The 16,593-nt window shown below is 44.0% G+C and overlaps 1 protein-coding gene across 2 annotated transcripts in view; it reads right to left on the bottom strand.

The window, feature by feature from the left end:
* TNN (tenascin N) overlaps positions 1–16,593 on the bottom strand; it is a 69,586-nt gene that overhangs the window by 29,778 nt on the left and 23,215 nt on the right. The window contains exons 7-12 of one of the 2 annotated variants that reach the window (XM_084800088.1): positions 13,467–13,730; positions 10,213–10,476; positions 9,285–9,548; positions 6,404–6,667; positions 4,163–4,426; positions 2,249–2,512 (exon numbers count right to left, since the gene is read on the bottom strand). In XM_084800088.1, the coding sequence (XP_084656214.1) occupies positions 2,249–2,512; positions 4,163–4,426; positions 6,404–6,667; positions 9,285–9,548; positions 10,213–10,476; positions 13,467–13,730 (1,584 nt within the window). The remainder of the gene's footprint in view (positions 1–2,248; positions 2,513–4,162; positions 4,427–6,403; positions 6,668–9,284; positions 9,549–10,212; positions 10,477–13,466; positions 13,731–16,593) is intronic. The other variant, XM_084800089.1, reaches the window with a different exon arrangement.

Raw genomic sequence — 16,593 nt, 5'->3', positions numbered from 1 at the left:
TCAATAAACACTAGAATAGACCCCAAAGATGGAGGCCATTTTGCTTGGGTTGAGTTTCCCATTCTTATAGTTTTCCCATCCCATATGTGTGTTTTCAAGTTTTCAGAGATAGAGTCCACAATTGGACTCTTGGATCCTCAAAGAGGAAAAACAAGACAATGGTATGACCATGACATCCACAGTTAGAGGGCTATATACTAGTCACAACTTCAGAAGAATAGCTGAAGGATAGAAAATACCCTAGGTTATAGTCAGTAGACCAAGAATCCTATCCCAGGCCTGCCATTTACCAGCCATGAACTTGGACCACTCAGCTGCTCTGAGTATGCCTCGGTTTCCTTTTCCATAAGTGTGGACCTTAAGCTAGGTTATAAGATAGGTCAATATTCCATGAGCACTTCATGAATCAAGCACCACCTTCATTAACTATCTATATGTCTTGGTAAAATCAAAGACTTCACTGGAGTTGAGAAGTTTTAACTGTAAAACAGGGATACTACCAACTCAGCAAATTGCTCTGAGGAGAGGAAGAAAGACCTTATTTCACTCCTAATGGGTTTATAAAGTGGTGTGAACATTATAGAAATACACTGGTATATATAGCATACTGAAAAAAGAAAGGACCAAATAAGAGAATGATCCAGAAATTCTACTCCTGGGTATATATGTCTTTGGAAACAAACTAGAACACAAATGCTATGGCATCATTACTCTCAAGAGTGGAAGAGAAAAAACTACACATACAAATGACAAATGGATAAATAAAATGGCATATGGCCACCAATGAAAGATTCACTAATGATAAAATTAAGAATGGATTCATGCTACAATGTGGAAAGATCCTGAAGAATAGTGTCATATGAAAAAAGTAAGTCACTAAAGGCCACATGAGATATGAATCCATGTAAACAAATGTTCAGCCTAATCAGAGAAGTTTATTTGTATAGTGAATGGAAGTTAATGCAGAAACTCACAACTTTTCACAGTATCGAAGATAAAGGTCTGTGGAGGGCCCAGTCAAAAACATGACATCTATATCATACACACTGTGGCTTAGGGCACGGCTTAGGGCAATTGAGGAAGAAAAGACAGAAAGACTGTAAGAGGCAGAAGCTGGAAAGGACCTGCACAAAAACAGTGTCTGCTGGATGTGACAAAACCACTATAATCATGAACTCAGCCAGCCGTGAGTGCCTGCATACAGTATGCACAACATGAAACCAGGTACCATTCCATCATGGATGGGAGAGGGACTCATGGAACTTAGACCCCCGGATGAGGAGCTATTGACAGTTGATGGGTTCTGGGAAAGGGTGTGGCCTCTGTTCAATCAGCCATGGACAGCTCCATGAGTATATGGGAAGCATAAGTTGGACGTTGGACTTGGTGAGTTCTAAAGGAGGAGCAGACAACAGCCAAATCTTGGGAGGAGGCAGGGTGAGTCAGAGGAAAGAATGGGGAATGGTCAAAATACAATGTGTACATTATGAAATTCTCAAGAATTAACAAAAATATACTTTTACTTTAAAGGCATATACAGAGTAGAGAAATCTATAGAGACAGAGAGCGACTGTGACATAATGCTGCAGGGAAGGAGGACAGGAAGTTGCTACGCATGGCTATGAGGCTCCTCTTGCTGATGACGTCACTGAAACAGTGGCAGTAGTTGTGCAATTCTATGAATATGGCAAGAATATACTAACTTCCCATCTTGGGAAGGCTGCTTGTGATGAAGAGGAAACACGAATAGACAAGACTTAGACTTATCAACTGTTCTTAGGTGTACTTAGTCACAGGATCTTCAGAGTAGAAAGAAAACACAGTGCTCAAGAGAGCTTATTTTCTAAGAAAACGATGTCTCCACCCCTACCCCATCCCGGAAAGAGCACAGCAAAAGCCATTTATTTCAATAAAGTATTGGGCTCACAGATCCTAGCATACATCCTTTTCAAGAGGATCCTTTTAGGACTGATCACAGAGGAAACGAACACTTTGATAAACAGTGGGTGGGTGTGCCAATCACTGTTAGCCTTCAGGAGACAAAAGAAGAGGAAAATATTATGAGATCCTTGTTTTGAACTAATATGTTAAGTAACATGGAGGGGTGGTGTGGGTGGAATGGCAAAAAGCCTACCACTCTGCTCTTCTACAATTACTGGTTTCCTCCAAAGCCAGAGAAAGAATAGCAGGTATCCTCCTAAAGGCTTACCGTGAACTATGGCACATCCTCAAACCACGATGACCATACCTGTGGGGGCCTTGGTGTTGGCCTTCCTGCTGTCCTGGGCCCCCTTCTGGGCCCACACATCCACCTTGTACTCGACCCCTGGCCTCAGGCCCTTCAGGACAGTGCTGCTCTTCTCCTTTGACACAGGAACCTCCCTGGTCTCTCCATCGGCAGAGGTGTAGCGCACCATGTACCTATCGATGTCAGCCTCCACTGGGTCCCAGGAGACACTGAGAGTGGTCTCTGTCACCTGGTCAGTCACCAGGTTTTTGGGGCCATCAATCTCTAAAAGGAAAAGAGAGGATCAATAAATAGACTAGCAGACGCTGAAGAATGAGAGCACTTGGCCTGGGAAGGGGGAGTTTCCTGTTCTTAAAATGTCCCATGTCCTGTGTGCCTTTTCAGTAGTTCTTGGACAGACGTTGTCTCCACAGCTGAACTCAGAGCCTCAGGGAGGCAGCACAGGACAGCAGAATGAACACTGCACCCAAAGGGACTTAAGAGGCAGAGCTGAGGGGCAGGAAGCACCTGGGGTTCCAGCCAGCAGACCAAGAACCTCATGCTGGCTCTGCTGCCAGCCTGGGCAACTGGTACCTGACTACTTTCCTCATTTTAGATGTGGGCCTAAGCTAATGAGTTATAAGATAGCTCAGGATTGTGTGAATATTTCTGAAATCAGATCCATGAGATATCAGCTATGTGATTTGAAGAAACCACTCATTTTTTGGAACTGAGGAATTGTCAGACACGAAAAGGAGACACTGACTCCTGCTCAGCTAATTCAGCAAATGCCTCTGAGGACAAAATAATCATCCTCATCTGTTGCTAGTGGGTGTGTAGAATCCTATTTCAATTTTTTCCTAATAAATTAAAGTTAGAATTACCAAATGATCCTGTAATTCCACTCTTAGCTGTATAACTCAGAAAAGTGACGACATATGTATGCAAAAACTTGTGCCTAGAAGAGTGGAAACATAGTGAACCACTGGCCTAGCGTGTACCAAGTCTGAGGTTTGGTTCCCAGCATCACACACACACACACACACACACACACACACACACACACACACATTTACATGCTAATGGCCTAATAACATTGTTTATAATAGACTTTTAAAAGTAAAAATAATCCAAATGCCATACAACCAGCAAACCGAAAAGCAAATGTGTGCGCATGTACTATGAAATACTAATTTGCATACTGACACGTTATAACACAATAAACCTAAGCACATACATCTCACTAGAGCCATATAGATTATAAATTCACATATAAACAGTGCCCAGAACAGAGCACTATAGACAGACAGCACTTTTTATAGAGTTGGAGGCAGCCGGGTTGGAGAATGCTGGCAATGGGTGTGAGCTTGAGCGCAGTTCTTTTGGATGATGAGAGTACACTCTAATAGCAGACTACAGCAATAGTTACGGGGCGCTGTGAGTATACTAAACTAATTGAATTTTAAAGGATAAATTTTAATATGTAAATATCTTCTAATACAGCTGTCCTTACCAAATGTGTAAGCAGAGGTGAAAAGTGCTTACCTCACAGACCCAAACATACATCTCCTTTCCTCCTCTTCACTGAGAGAAATATTTTGACATTGAGCACAAAGGGAATACACAGTTGGAAGAACACTGGGCAGAAGTCACCTGTCACCGTTAGTCCCTTTACTTTCCTGCAGGAGATCAAACCCAGGGCCCTGTCCATGCTATGCAAGCACTGACTGCTGAGTTCTATCCTCATCTCCCCACTAACCCGTGTGACGCTGAACACGAAGTCCTCATTAAGAGGCAAGCTGTACGGCCATGTTCTGCCATCCCAGTTCTCTCCAGATCATCGACTTGGGCCAATAGCAGTAAAAGAAACCCAAAGATAATCTCGTACAGGCATAGGCTAATAATCGTTGTATTCTCAAGGAACAGCGAAGTTACCTGTCGGGGCCTTGGTGCTGGTCTTCCTGCTCTCCCGTGTCCCCTTCTGGGCCCACACGTCAACATGATACTCCACTCCTGGTCTCATGCCCGTCAGGACAGTGCTCCTTTCCTCCTTCCCAACAAGAAATTCCCGGGTCTCTCCATCGGCAGAGGTGTATCGCACCACATATCTGTCAATGTCAGCCTGTACTGGGTCCCAGGACACGGTGGCAGTGTTCTCTGTCACCTGCTCAGTCACCAGGTTTTTGGGGCTGTCAATATCTAAAAAGAAAAGCTTGATCAATAGTCACCTCTAAACTGAGTCTGTAGTCCCAAGACTCAAAAGACCGAGGCCATGGTGAGATCATGGTTGAGATCAATATACGCTGGCCAACAAGACTTTGTCTAAACCAGTGATTCTCAACCTGTGGGTCTTGACCCCATCGGTGGTTAACCAACCTTTCACAGGAGCTGCCTAAGATCATCAGAAAACACAGAGATACAGAGATTTACATTATGACCAATAACAGTAGCAAAATTACAGCTATGAAATAGCACCGAAAATAATTTTTTGCTTGGGGGGTCACCACAACATGAGGAACTGAATTAAAAGGTAGCAGCAATAGAAAGGTTGAGAACCACTGATCTAAACTCATGCACGCGTACACACACACACACACACACACACACACACACACACACACACACAGACACACACACACACACACACACACACGCTGGGCACCTTAAGCCTGGGCTGAGCATTCCTGTTCTTACAGTTTCCCTATCTCCTATATTGGTGTTCAGTAGATCCACTGACAGAGATCTTATCCTCACAACTAGACTCTTGGACCCTCAAAGCAACAGCCAAGGATGGTGAAAACAGGAACATAGTCAGAGATTAGAGAGGCCGGGTTCCAGTCACAGCCCAGTGGCCTTGGAGCCTTCAGCTGCTAACTAAAGCCCAGTCTCCTCACCTGTAAAAGTGGCTCTTAGATCCACACACAGTAAGATGCTGTGATGTTCCATGAGTATTTTGTGACTCAAACCCTTTGAATCAGGCTCTACATGAATTACAGAAACCACGTGTTCCACTAGACTGAGGACTCTCAGCTGTGAATGGAAGTGTGGGCTCCTGCTCTACCACACAACAGATTCTTCTCAGGGCCAACTAAATGAAGAAAACCCCCCTTATTTCTGCCTGCAGATATGCATGAAGACACAACCACTTTAAATATTAGTTTAGCAGCAACTCAAAAACTAAATATAAAGAAGTACCAATTCATTTCTAACACATCTATCTAAGAGAAATGAATGCCTCAGTAACATTATTCATGATAGTTAAAATGTGGAAACAAACCAAATAGCCACTAATACAAACTGATATACACATATGTATATTTATACTAGGAAGTATTAATTCTCATAAAAAAATAAATGTCAATGTATGTTATAATACAGATGAACCTGAAACCTATGTTTTGTGAAAGAAGTAAATCACAAAATGCTACTTATCATGTTAATCCATGTATTAGAACTTTCCAGGACAAAGAAATCAAGCTGTTGCTACTGATGGGGAGGGGATGAGAGAGGCAGTAACTAGTACCGCAGATCATGTCCCTATTCTGTGGGAAATGTTCTAAATAGGCAGTGCGAATGGCTGGGTAATTTTGTGACTATGTGATGCTAAATGCTGAGCTGTATACTTTAAAGACTGAGTCTTATATGTAAGCGCATATTAATAAGGCTATTCTTTGCAAACGAGACAGAAATGGGAACGCCTTGAAATCATCAGTTGCTGCAGTGCATGACGGGAGCTCGAGGACTGTCCAAACAGAACGCACAATACCCAGAGACTCTACTCGCTAACAGAACAACAACCCTCCTGGTCCAAGGAAATCCCACCAAAAGCCGTGTCCGAGCACTTAGCTCCTACATCCTAAAGCATATGCTTTATGTCAGTTCATCTTCAAAATGAAGTACTTCAATGACTGACAGTGACAGGGACGTACACAATTAGAGGAACAGTGTGTAGATGTGAGCACTCACTAATCTTTGTAAGACCAAAGTCCGAGGTCCATATTTCTAGATTAACTGTAAAGGGTATATGTGGGGATGGTGTGGGTGGAATGGCAAAAAGCCTACCGCTCTGCTCTTCTGCAAGCACTGGTTTCCTCCAAGGCCAGAGAAAGAATAGCAGGTGTCCTCCTTAAGGCTTACTATGAACTATGGCATATCCTCAAATGACGATGACCGTACCTGTGGGGGCCTTGGTGTTGGCCTTCCTGCTGTCCTGGGCCCCCTTCTGGGCCCACACATCCACCTTGTACTCCACCCCCGGCCTCAGGCCCTTCAGGACAGTGCTGCTCTTCTCCTTTGACACAGGAATCTCCCTGGTCTCTCCATCAGCAGAGGTGTAGCGCACCATGTACCTATCGATGTCAGCCTCCACTGGGTCCCAGGAGACACTGAGAGTGGTCTCTGTCACCTGATCGGTCACCAGGTTTTTGGGGCCATCGATATCTAAAAGGAAAAGGGAAGATCAATAAATAGATTAGCAGACGCTGAAGAATGAGAGCACTTGGCCTGGGAAGGGGACGTTTTCTGTTCTAGTTCTTGGACAGACATTGTCTCCACAGTTGAACTCAGAGCCTCAGGGAGGCAGCACAGGACAGTTGAATGAACACTGCACCCAAAGGGACTTAAGAGGCAGAGCTGAGGGGCAGGAAGCACCTGGGGTTCCAGCCAGCAAACCAAGAACCCCGTGCTGGCTCTGCCATCAGCCAGCATTTGGTAGATGCCCTCAGGCATAGCAGCTGCTAGTCTCTGAGCTGTTTCTCCATGGCTGAAATTGTATACAGGCTCTTCTGGAGATTTTAGGTTCTTCCAGGCGCTAATGTTCAACATGTGCCTCTACTTTCATCAATTATTAACTTTGTTTTAATACTTGGGCAAGTTTCTTCGCTGTATTCTACATTTGTAAAGCAGGATTGTTTTAGGGGTGTGTGTGTGTGTGTGTGTGTGTGTGTGTGTGTGTGTGTGTGTGTGTGTGTTTAGCTCTTCCAACTAAGATAAAAACAATGTTTACAGCTTTGGACCACAAAATATTAATTCTGAGATTCAAAATGTAAAAAAAAAAAAAAGAAAGAAAGAAAAGCCAGCATTCCGTCCCTTGTTCCTCAATTTCTTCCACAGAGGAAACAAAAACAGGAGATGAGAAATATTAATTTGTAACTTGTGGATATGTTACATCATAGTATTACATCCTATGAGTTAATAACACACTATGACTGTTCTTAGCACTGAGTAGATATGAAAGACCTTCAACTATCATTACTAATGATGAAACCAAGTCATTGACACTTTATAAATCCAAAAGATTATCTACTTCCATACTACATAACAGAAGGTAATCAAAATATATTTTATCAATAAGCTAGTAATATTTTCTTTTTCTAAATAGTCCATTGCAAAAGCCATTTTCCTAAGATCATTTGTTCAAAGGTTCTACTTCATATGTTGTTTTAGGCTATGACCTCAGGAAAATTGATATATACTGTATTTTTCAGACCATAAGATGCACTCATTTTTTAGAGCAATAAAACAAGAAAAAAATATTCTCAGTCACACTGAAGACATCAGTAATTGACCTCTTTGTTGATGCGTGATGGACAACAATTGGATCATAAGGCACACCCTAATTTACCCCCACTTTTGGGGGTAAAAAGTGAGTCTTATGGTCCAAAAAATATGGTACATTTCTACCTGGAAGCCACAAGTAAGGCATATCAACAATTTTAGGATCCCTGGCTGACCAACCATGTCCAGACTAGTAAGGAAATTGAAGAGGCCCATGTGTTAGGACTTAGAAAATGGAATTATTTGAAAAGATGTTTGTACCTTGTGTGAGGTCTGAACTTTAATCTGTTTCACCAGGATCCTGGTGGAGCTTATTGTATTGGCTATGGAGCAAGAGATTTCAGCCTAGACATTCTGATTGCCACAACTCAGCACTCGGGACACACAGGGGTGTGCTAGACATCTTCCAACACAAAAGAAAGACCCCCTGCAACAGTGGATTGTCCTGCTCAAGTGTCAACTGTGCTGAGGTTGAGGAGCCCTTCCGGAAGCACGGGGAACATGTGATCTGCTTATGACATGTGCTAACATAAAATCAGTGAGAGAATGGCTGGCTTCTCTCACACAGAACACTCTGGGCTTCAGCATCCATACAGACCATGTTATTTGTCTAGACAAAGAATGCATGTGTGGGTCCCGTGAACTAGACATCAGTTCAGCAAAGTGAGGTATGCTTGGGGTTGTGTCGAGAGCTGTCCTGGAGGATTACCTAGAGGTGTGCGATGACACCATCAGAACAGTTTTGGGGAGCCTCGGCTAACCAACCTTGGCCAACCAACTGGTGGAGGAACAGTGCTGGGGGACTAGGAGGGAGGAACAGTAACGGGTCAGGATGAGAAGATATTGTGCTTAACCAGCTGAAGGAATAGAACCTAATGATCAAGGAGGAAAACACAAATAAAGAAGAAAACACCCTGAGCAATGCCTCTTCTGACTACACTCAGTTAACATGTAAATGGCTAACTCAAATGAACGATGGAGTCTTACATGGAAATGGATATTTTCATTAATAAAAAAATCAACACGGGGCAGGGGTAGGAGCTTATTTTTAGATAACAAAACACTGCAATTATTTCTGCCTGAAGCATTCATCCATAGGGCAGAAACAAAAACAAACTTCGTTGGAAGGGTTTAAACAACTGGAATTAAAATAAAAATAGGTGTCTGTGGATCACAACCTACAAGTCTGGCCCTCTCAGCATGACAGTCACTTGTGATTTCTTTATATTTACTTCTTGCCAAAGTGAAACATTTAGTTTTAATAACATAGAAGGCCCCCAGGCAGAAGTTGTGGGCAGTAAGCATCAGCCTTTAAAGACCACAGTTTGGAGACTACCGTTTGAGGCATTCATTCAAAGAGAAGAGGGTACACGCTTTGCTTTGGAGCACTATGACCTCAAATCAACAAAATCGTCCCATCTGCCAAAGTCAGAGAAGGAAAACTCAACCTAGATGTCTCATGAGCTTAGAAATAACACAGAGACAATGCTTGCTCTATCACCTGTCGGTGCCTTGGTGTTGGCTTTCCTGCTCTCCTGGGTCCCCTTCTGGGCCCACACGTGGACCTTGTACTCCATGCCCGGCTTCAGGCCTGTGAGGACGGTGCTGGTCTTCTCCTTAGACACTGGCACCTCCCTGGTCTCTCCATCAGCAGAGGTGTAGCTCACCATATACCTGTCAATGTTGGCCTGAACAGGGTCCCAGGAGACACTGAGAGTGCTCTCTGTCACCTGGTCAGTCACCAAGTTTTTAGGGCTGTCGATGTCTGAAAGGAAAACATGTGAGAAGTCTAAGCCGCAGCAGCAGTGGGAGCCACACCCCATAATCCTGCTCTTTGTCTTCCAGAAGACTCAACACAAGGCAATGGGTCCCCATACCCAATCTCCACTGGAAGTCAAAGGGAGAGCAGTTTCTGAGGCTCAGTTTCAATGTTAGGCTAGCTATACACTTAGCCTCTTTTCTTGGCTTTCGGCTCCCCAAAATAAAGAAGGAACAGTCTCTTTATAGTAACATATGGCACATTGCGACAGCCAATTAAACACCTGCCTCGCTGCCAGGGTACCTAATTTATCATTTTATCAAGGGCTGCCTTACCGGTGAGTACTCTGAAAGTTTTGTCACAAATATTTCCATAACCAGACCCTCTACACATATCCACCGAGTCCGCTGAAAAGCATCACAGCTACGCAATTGTACTTCTCTCACTGAGACCTGAGGCTCGCTGATTAGGTTAGGCTGGCTGGCCCGTGAGCCTCGGGTTTCCACCTGTCTGCTTCCCTGGTTTGGAATTACAAGTGTATCTATCTTTTCACACGGATGCTCAGGATCAAACTTAAATTACGCAGCAAGCACTCAGATCCTCGTCTCAGATCCCAGCCTGTGGTATGGCACGCACGCAAACCCATCACTTCACACTTTCCCCCGCTTACCGGTGGGAGCCTTGGTGTTGGCCTTCTTGCTCTCACGATCGCCTTTCTCTGCCCACACGTAAACTTTGTACTCCACACCCGGACTCAGGCCGGTGAGGACGGTGCTGCTCTGGTCTTTCCTCACAGGAACCTGCTTCGCCTCACCGTCCACGGAAGTGTAGCTTACCACATACCTGTCGATGTCAGCCTCCACTGGGTCCCACGAGACAGAGAGAGTGTTCTCTGTCACCCGGTCAGTCACCAGGTTTTCTGGGCTGTCAATTTCTTTATGGAAGGTACAAAAGGAGAGAATACGCTTTATTACTCTCTAGTGCCTAAAAGGCCAGTCGCATAGCCAAAATAATGGTGTCAACTAATGCCGCAACCATCTATGTGCCAGGGATTGAGAGAACTTAAGGCTTTAAATAGACAAGTAGTCAGGTATCCTAAGAAAAAACTACTAGTATAACTCTAAGGAAGAGTCTTTTTTTTTAAATGCCTATATTTTTTAATTTAATTAATTTATTCAGATTACAGGAAGAGTCGTATATATCGATCAATTCTATAAACTTTTCTTCTTGTAAAGAAATGGCTTCCACATACAAAGTTTTCCTTTGCCATGCCTTACATGGCACTCTATTACAGTACCTCTTGTTCCTGAAAGCGAGCATATTTCCGTAATCTTCTCCCCCTGCTCTGACATGTTCCTTGGGAATTAAAGTGTTCTAGAAATAGGAGCTGTTACTGCATTCTACTTAAACATTATATCTGTGTCCAGGGAAAGGAGTGAGATTTAAACTGGGGGTAATGAGGTGTGGGCTAATGAATAGGATCGTAGCAGAATCTGCCTGAGCGTCTGTGTGATGAGAGTGGGCTCTGGTTTTCTTGGTTCCTCACTTAGGACCAACTGTACGACTTAAGTTTCTTTTTCTGGACCTCTGCAAAGCAGGAACATGCAGTCCTTCCTCATAGGTGAACTGTTGCATGGTCAGCACTTGTAAAGCTTGCTGTTAACAACGCCAGGCCTTAGAGCCAAAACTCCAAATAGTACAAACAAAAGGCGTGGCTAAACAGTACTGCCTTGTATTACCCTGATCTAGAAGCCGGCTCCTTCAGAGTGTTCCCAGAAAGAAAGCATTTCAACCTGCACATCACAGCTGGCCAGGCTTGGCCGTCACCTCAGTAAAGCATGTAGTCCTGTGAGACCACTGACCTTAAGAAGCACAGAGATGGGAGGGTAGCGGGTCTAACTCCTGGGACACTGAACTGGCTTTAATGTCCCAGCCTTGTCCCTTGCTATTTACCACCTCACAGCCATGCCCACCATAAAGGAAACTTGAGATTACAGCCGCCCAGCCTGACACCTTTACACACGCTGCTTCCCTGCTAGCTCCCACCTGCCTTCCCAGGCTTTCTTCAGGGGTCACCTTCTCAAACCCTTGCCTCCCCAAGCTGCCTTTGGTCAGTGTTTTATCACAGCAACAGAAAGCAATCTAGGCTACTTGATGCGTGTCGGTTGTTTTACAGGAATCAACTCACTGTGCCTTATAGTTTTCTATCAACTAGACACAAGCTAAAGTCATCTGAGAGGAGGGAACCTTAATTAAGAAAATGCCTACACAAGACTGAGCTGTAGGCAAGCCTGTAGGGCGTTCTCTTAGTTAGGTACTGGTGTGGGAAGGCCCGGTACATTGTGGGTGGTGCCATCCCTGGGCCGGTGGTCCTGGATTCTCTAAGCAAGCAGGCTGAGCAAGGCATGAGGAGCAAGCCAGTGAGCAGCACCCCGAGGTGGCCTCTGCATCGGCCCCTGCCTCTAGGTTCCTGCCCTGTTTGCGTTCCTGCCCTGACTCCCTTTGATGATGTAGAAGCATAAGCTGAGTAAACCCTTTTCCTCCCCAGCTTGCTTTTGGTCACGGTGTTTCATGACAGCGACAGTAACCCTAAGACACTCACGTAACCCTTCCCACACTCCTACGTCACAGACACGCCTGAGCCACTTTACAATCGGAAATTAAGCCACCACCATCCAGCTGATAAATTGGTAGCTCTGGGGTTAGAAATTGAACAGCCAAGGATCTGACACTGTATTCCTAATTATTATGCATAACTGTCTAGGTTCTCTGTATTCAGTGACTGTCCAAGCACAATCAGAGGGTCCTTTTCCTCTAACCCCCTACTAGCTGTTTGGAAGAGCATGTCTTAGGCTGCTGTGAACTCAGGGAATCCCCCAGAGGAGCCTTTAAACACAAGGGATGGCCCCGACATGTCCCAGCATGTCCTCAGGCCTGAGCCGAGCAAAACAAGTGGATGCAGTCTGGATGTCTTTGTGTCTCTGAACAATTAAAGGAAGGATTGGTGTGTTTGGCAAGTGCTGGTGTAAGAGGCAAACCACTTCCATGGTCTGGAAGAGAGCTCCTGGCTCCATGCTAAGGGCTTCTGTCACCACTGCAAACCGAGATAAGCACTCACGTTGATAGCTGGTCCAGTGTTTTACGTGTTCGTTAAAAAAAATAAAAATTACAAAGTTTTACTCTACTCCAAGAGAGATGTATATGGAATTTCATTCCAAATAAGTATGGCTATTTTTATGAAATAGTCTTATCTCTCAGTCTGAGGTTAAAACAGAAAAGAAAATCATAAATGTGACTCTTGAAATTTGCTTAGGGACAGAAACCTCAGCACTGGGCAGGAGAAGAGGACACAAAGTCCCACCCTAAGCAAGAAGCTAATGGAAATTGATTCCTGCTAGGAAATAGGAAATCCATTTACCCCAGTAGAGTATTACTGGGCAGATCAACCACACTCCAAGAGGGCCCTGACCTGGGGACAGGCAGCCACAAAACAAACTCGAGGGGTTTTGTGAACCGTTTGTTTTTAGTTTGTTTTGATTTTTAGTGTTTTGGGTTTTTTGTTTGTTTGTTTGTTTGCTTTATTATTTTTCAGAGGGGCTTTTTTGAGAGAGAAGAGGGAGAGAGAGAGAAAGAGAGACAGAGAGAGAGAGAGAGAGAGAGAGAGAGAGAGAGAGCATGATGTTGGCTGAGAAAGGAGGTGAGGGGGCGGGGATCTGGGAGAAGTTGGGAGAAGAAAAAATATATAGTCAAAATAAATTGTATAACAATTTTAAATATTAATAAAGATCTTTTAAAATTACTTTTGCAAATACTCTCCAACCCCACCAATGAAAGAGCTGATGCCAAGTAGCAATGTTCTTCACCTTCCAAAGCAACTTCCTTCTTACACTGAGGAAGCCTACTCAACTTCCATTCTCCTGTTACCTGTGAGTGCCTTGGTGTCTGCTTTCTTGCTGCCCTGGTTGCCCCTCTCTGCCCACACAAAGACTTTGTATGCTTCTCCTGGCTTCAGGCCTGTCAGGACAGTGCTGCTCTGGTCCTTGGGTACTGCCTTCTCCTTGGTCTCCCCATCGGGGGAGATATAGCGCACCACATATTTGTCTATGTCAGCCCTCACTGGATCCCAGGAAACAGATGCTGTGTCTTCTGTCACTTGATTAGTGACCACATTGGTGGGTCCATCAATTTCTTCATAAAAATACATAAGAAAGAAAAGTTAGAGAGACCACTCACCTGGTAAAATCCACAGGCACTTTAAGGTCTAGGTCAGTGGTCTTTTGACAATGCAAGGGTGTCTCTCCTTCAACTATAACAAGCGGACATCTAGCCTCTGCCTTAACATTAAACTGAGACGACGTCCCTGGTAGATTGAAAATCAAATCTGTTCTACCTTCAGATCACTGAATACATTAGAGGAAACTCCATTAGGTGCAGCCGATAAATACCCTAAGAAGTAATCAATGCTATTATTGACATAGTAGTTTCTATGAAGTATAACTCCTTTAACATGTCTGCCATTATGTACAGATGGGATGCCTCTAAGGCACTTTCCAAGAGATCACTCAGCAAGTATTCAAGAACAGCTATCCTTCCTTTTCTCAAGTCTCCTGAAATCGAAACAACTGAACTAGTCTATCTACTTCTTCCAAATTAAAGTTTCTTGACCTGGCATTTATCGTCTATCTATACAATGTCCCTTTCTTCTTTCTTTCCCAAATAAAAGTGTCAAAATTTTAATTCATTTATCCCACAACAATGTATATGGCAGAGAATGTGATGGCACTCAGCAGTTATCGATAAATAAAACAGCCAGAAGTCTTTGGTGAGGTTATTTATATTCAGAACAATTTGCCAACTGCATCCTGGACACACGCGTGCTTCTCAATGACACACCCTGTACCTATGGCCTCAGGAAGCACTTAATTTTTTTCACACCAGCACTTACTAACCTTTATCAAGGGGTCCTCAAATTTTGTCACCACTGGGTCCCTGACAAGTGCCACCAGGAGAGATTCCACTTCAGAAAGTTTAAAATAAGTCCTAACATCTCTTAACTTATTTCATAGGTTTTTGTTTGTGTGTATGTTTGGCTGGTTGGCTTTGTTTTTTGGTTGGGTGAGTTGGGGGAGTTTTAGAAAAAGAGATTCTTACTATATAGCCCAGCCAGGGCTTGAACTCATAACCCTCTACCTCAGCCTTCTGAATGCTGGGATTAAAAACAAGTATCACTGAACATACACATACACATATCTAGTTGTGGTGGTACGTGCCTATAACTCCTGCACTGAAGCAGAAGGATTATGAGTTCAAGGTTAACCTGGGCTATATATGAAGTTTAGCACCAGACTGAACTGCAGAGCAGAACTTTGCCTTTAAAAACATATAATAAGTTAGTACATACATAAACAAAACTTTTAAGTGATTATGATGTACATCAAAGAATGAGGACTTCCTGCCCTTGGAGAAGTTTATAAGCAAACCATCTGTACACATTCATCAAAGCCACTGATAAAGATGTTGGCAGAACAAAGGTAAGACATAACCCTAGATCTGCATATGGATCCACCTCTCTTTAGCTTAAAAACCACAGAACAACTTCTTAGTCTAAAGCAGCTGAACTCTTCTCCTTTCTACCCACACACCCAATCTATCATTGGTCTCTTAGCCAAGGATTTTTCAGAGAGAAGTTATAATTTCACATAGTCCCATTTTTCAACATTAGCTACAGTACACCTTTATCAAACATAAGGGCAGTGTTTTATTTGCAGGAAAAAATGAAATGAGTTCCATTACCAGAGGCAGTTCATATTTCATTTAGTAAGTCAACTGCCATTTACTAAGCACACACCAAGGGTCATGGTGCTTTTCATACATTAGTTATCAAATCTCATGGTAAAAACACAAGACATTTACCAGGTGCCTCAGAAGTTTGGAGAACTACTAAAGACTTCCCCTCTTAGAACAATGAGTATACGCTAGGCTTATATGGGCCAGATAACTTCTCTAAGGTCAATAGTAGTAACTGTTAGTGCTGGTCACTGCACTAACTATCTTTGAATGTCTGCTTTGCAGATGAGGATCAGCAGTGCTGTGGGTTAAATTGTGTCTAGTCCTCCCGCTCCAATACAATAACTCCAAAGTGCTCTGCCTTGTCCCTCGGGATAGAACCTTGTTGTTCTTAAACAATCTTTTCAGAGATAATAAAGTTCAAATGGAGTCACTTGGGTGGAGCCAATCCAATACGGCTGGCATCTCATCAATCTATATGGAAAGGCTAGCGTAACCCGAAATAGCATAGTTGTAGACTAGAACTTGTGGAAGACACGAGAGAGAGAAAGCAGCCTTGGGCTATTGGGACACTAGACATATCTCATCAGCAACAGGGCCTCGTGCAGTGACAGAGGGGGCAGTCTGGATGCAGAAACCTGCAGAACCCCAATGGCAACTTCAGGGGGCTCTAAGAGGCTGTTCAGAAGAAAGCATGCGCACAACAGCGAGGATTGCCTCCCTTCCCCCTTACCCTTTTCTGTCTGTGCTTGCTGGGGGGGTGGGGAGGGATGGTGACAGCCTACCAAGGTTGCAGCTCTCTCTGGGACAATAAGTGATGAAATGAGACTAGAAGAGTACGGTCACAGAGAGAGGCATGCAGTCCTGCTCTTGACGTCCCTGATCCTCGCCCTCTCCAAAGTGACCCGCCCACATCTATGAAGTCCCAGATCCTAGCCTCTTACCTTGCCACAGTCAGCACTTGGCCCACAGCTTCTGGGCACCCTGCACCAGCCAGCGGATTGGCAGGGTCAGACTGTCTACATGTACTGAGGGATCCAGCCTGGCTAGCCTTGGAGCTTGTTCTTCCTCAGGGGCATCAGACACCAGAGGGATGGAGTACTTGCCAAGGAAAACCCTAAACAAACCCCCTGTAGACTCATTTGCCCTTTGCTTAAAAATCACAAACTACACAGGTCAGATAATCAAGCTAACTGCATTGTCATTTTCCACTGGCTTTGCTGTAGAAAACATCCAGTGAATTGTTATAACCGTAACAGTTGCC

This window comes from Acomys minous, assembly GCF_964271855.1.
Source record: "Acomys minous genome assembly, chromosome: 1".
NCBI lineage: Eukaryota > Metazoa > Chordata > Mammalia > Rodentia > Muridae > Acomys > Acomys minous.
Note: the sequence above shows the minus strand (reverse complement) of the source record. Positions and strands in the feature narration are given on the sequence as shown.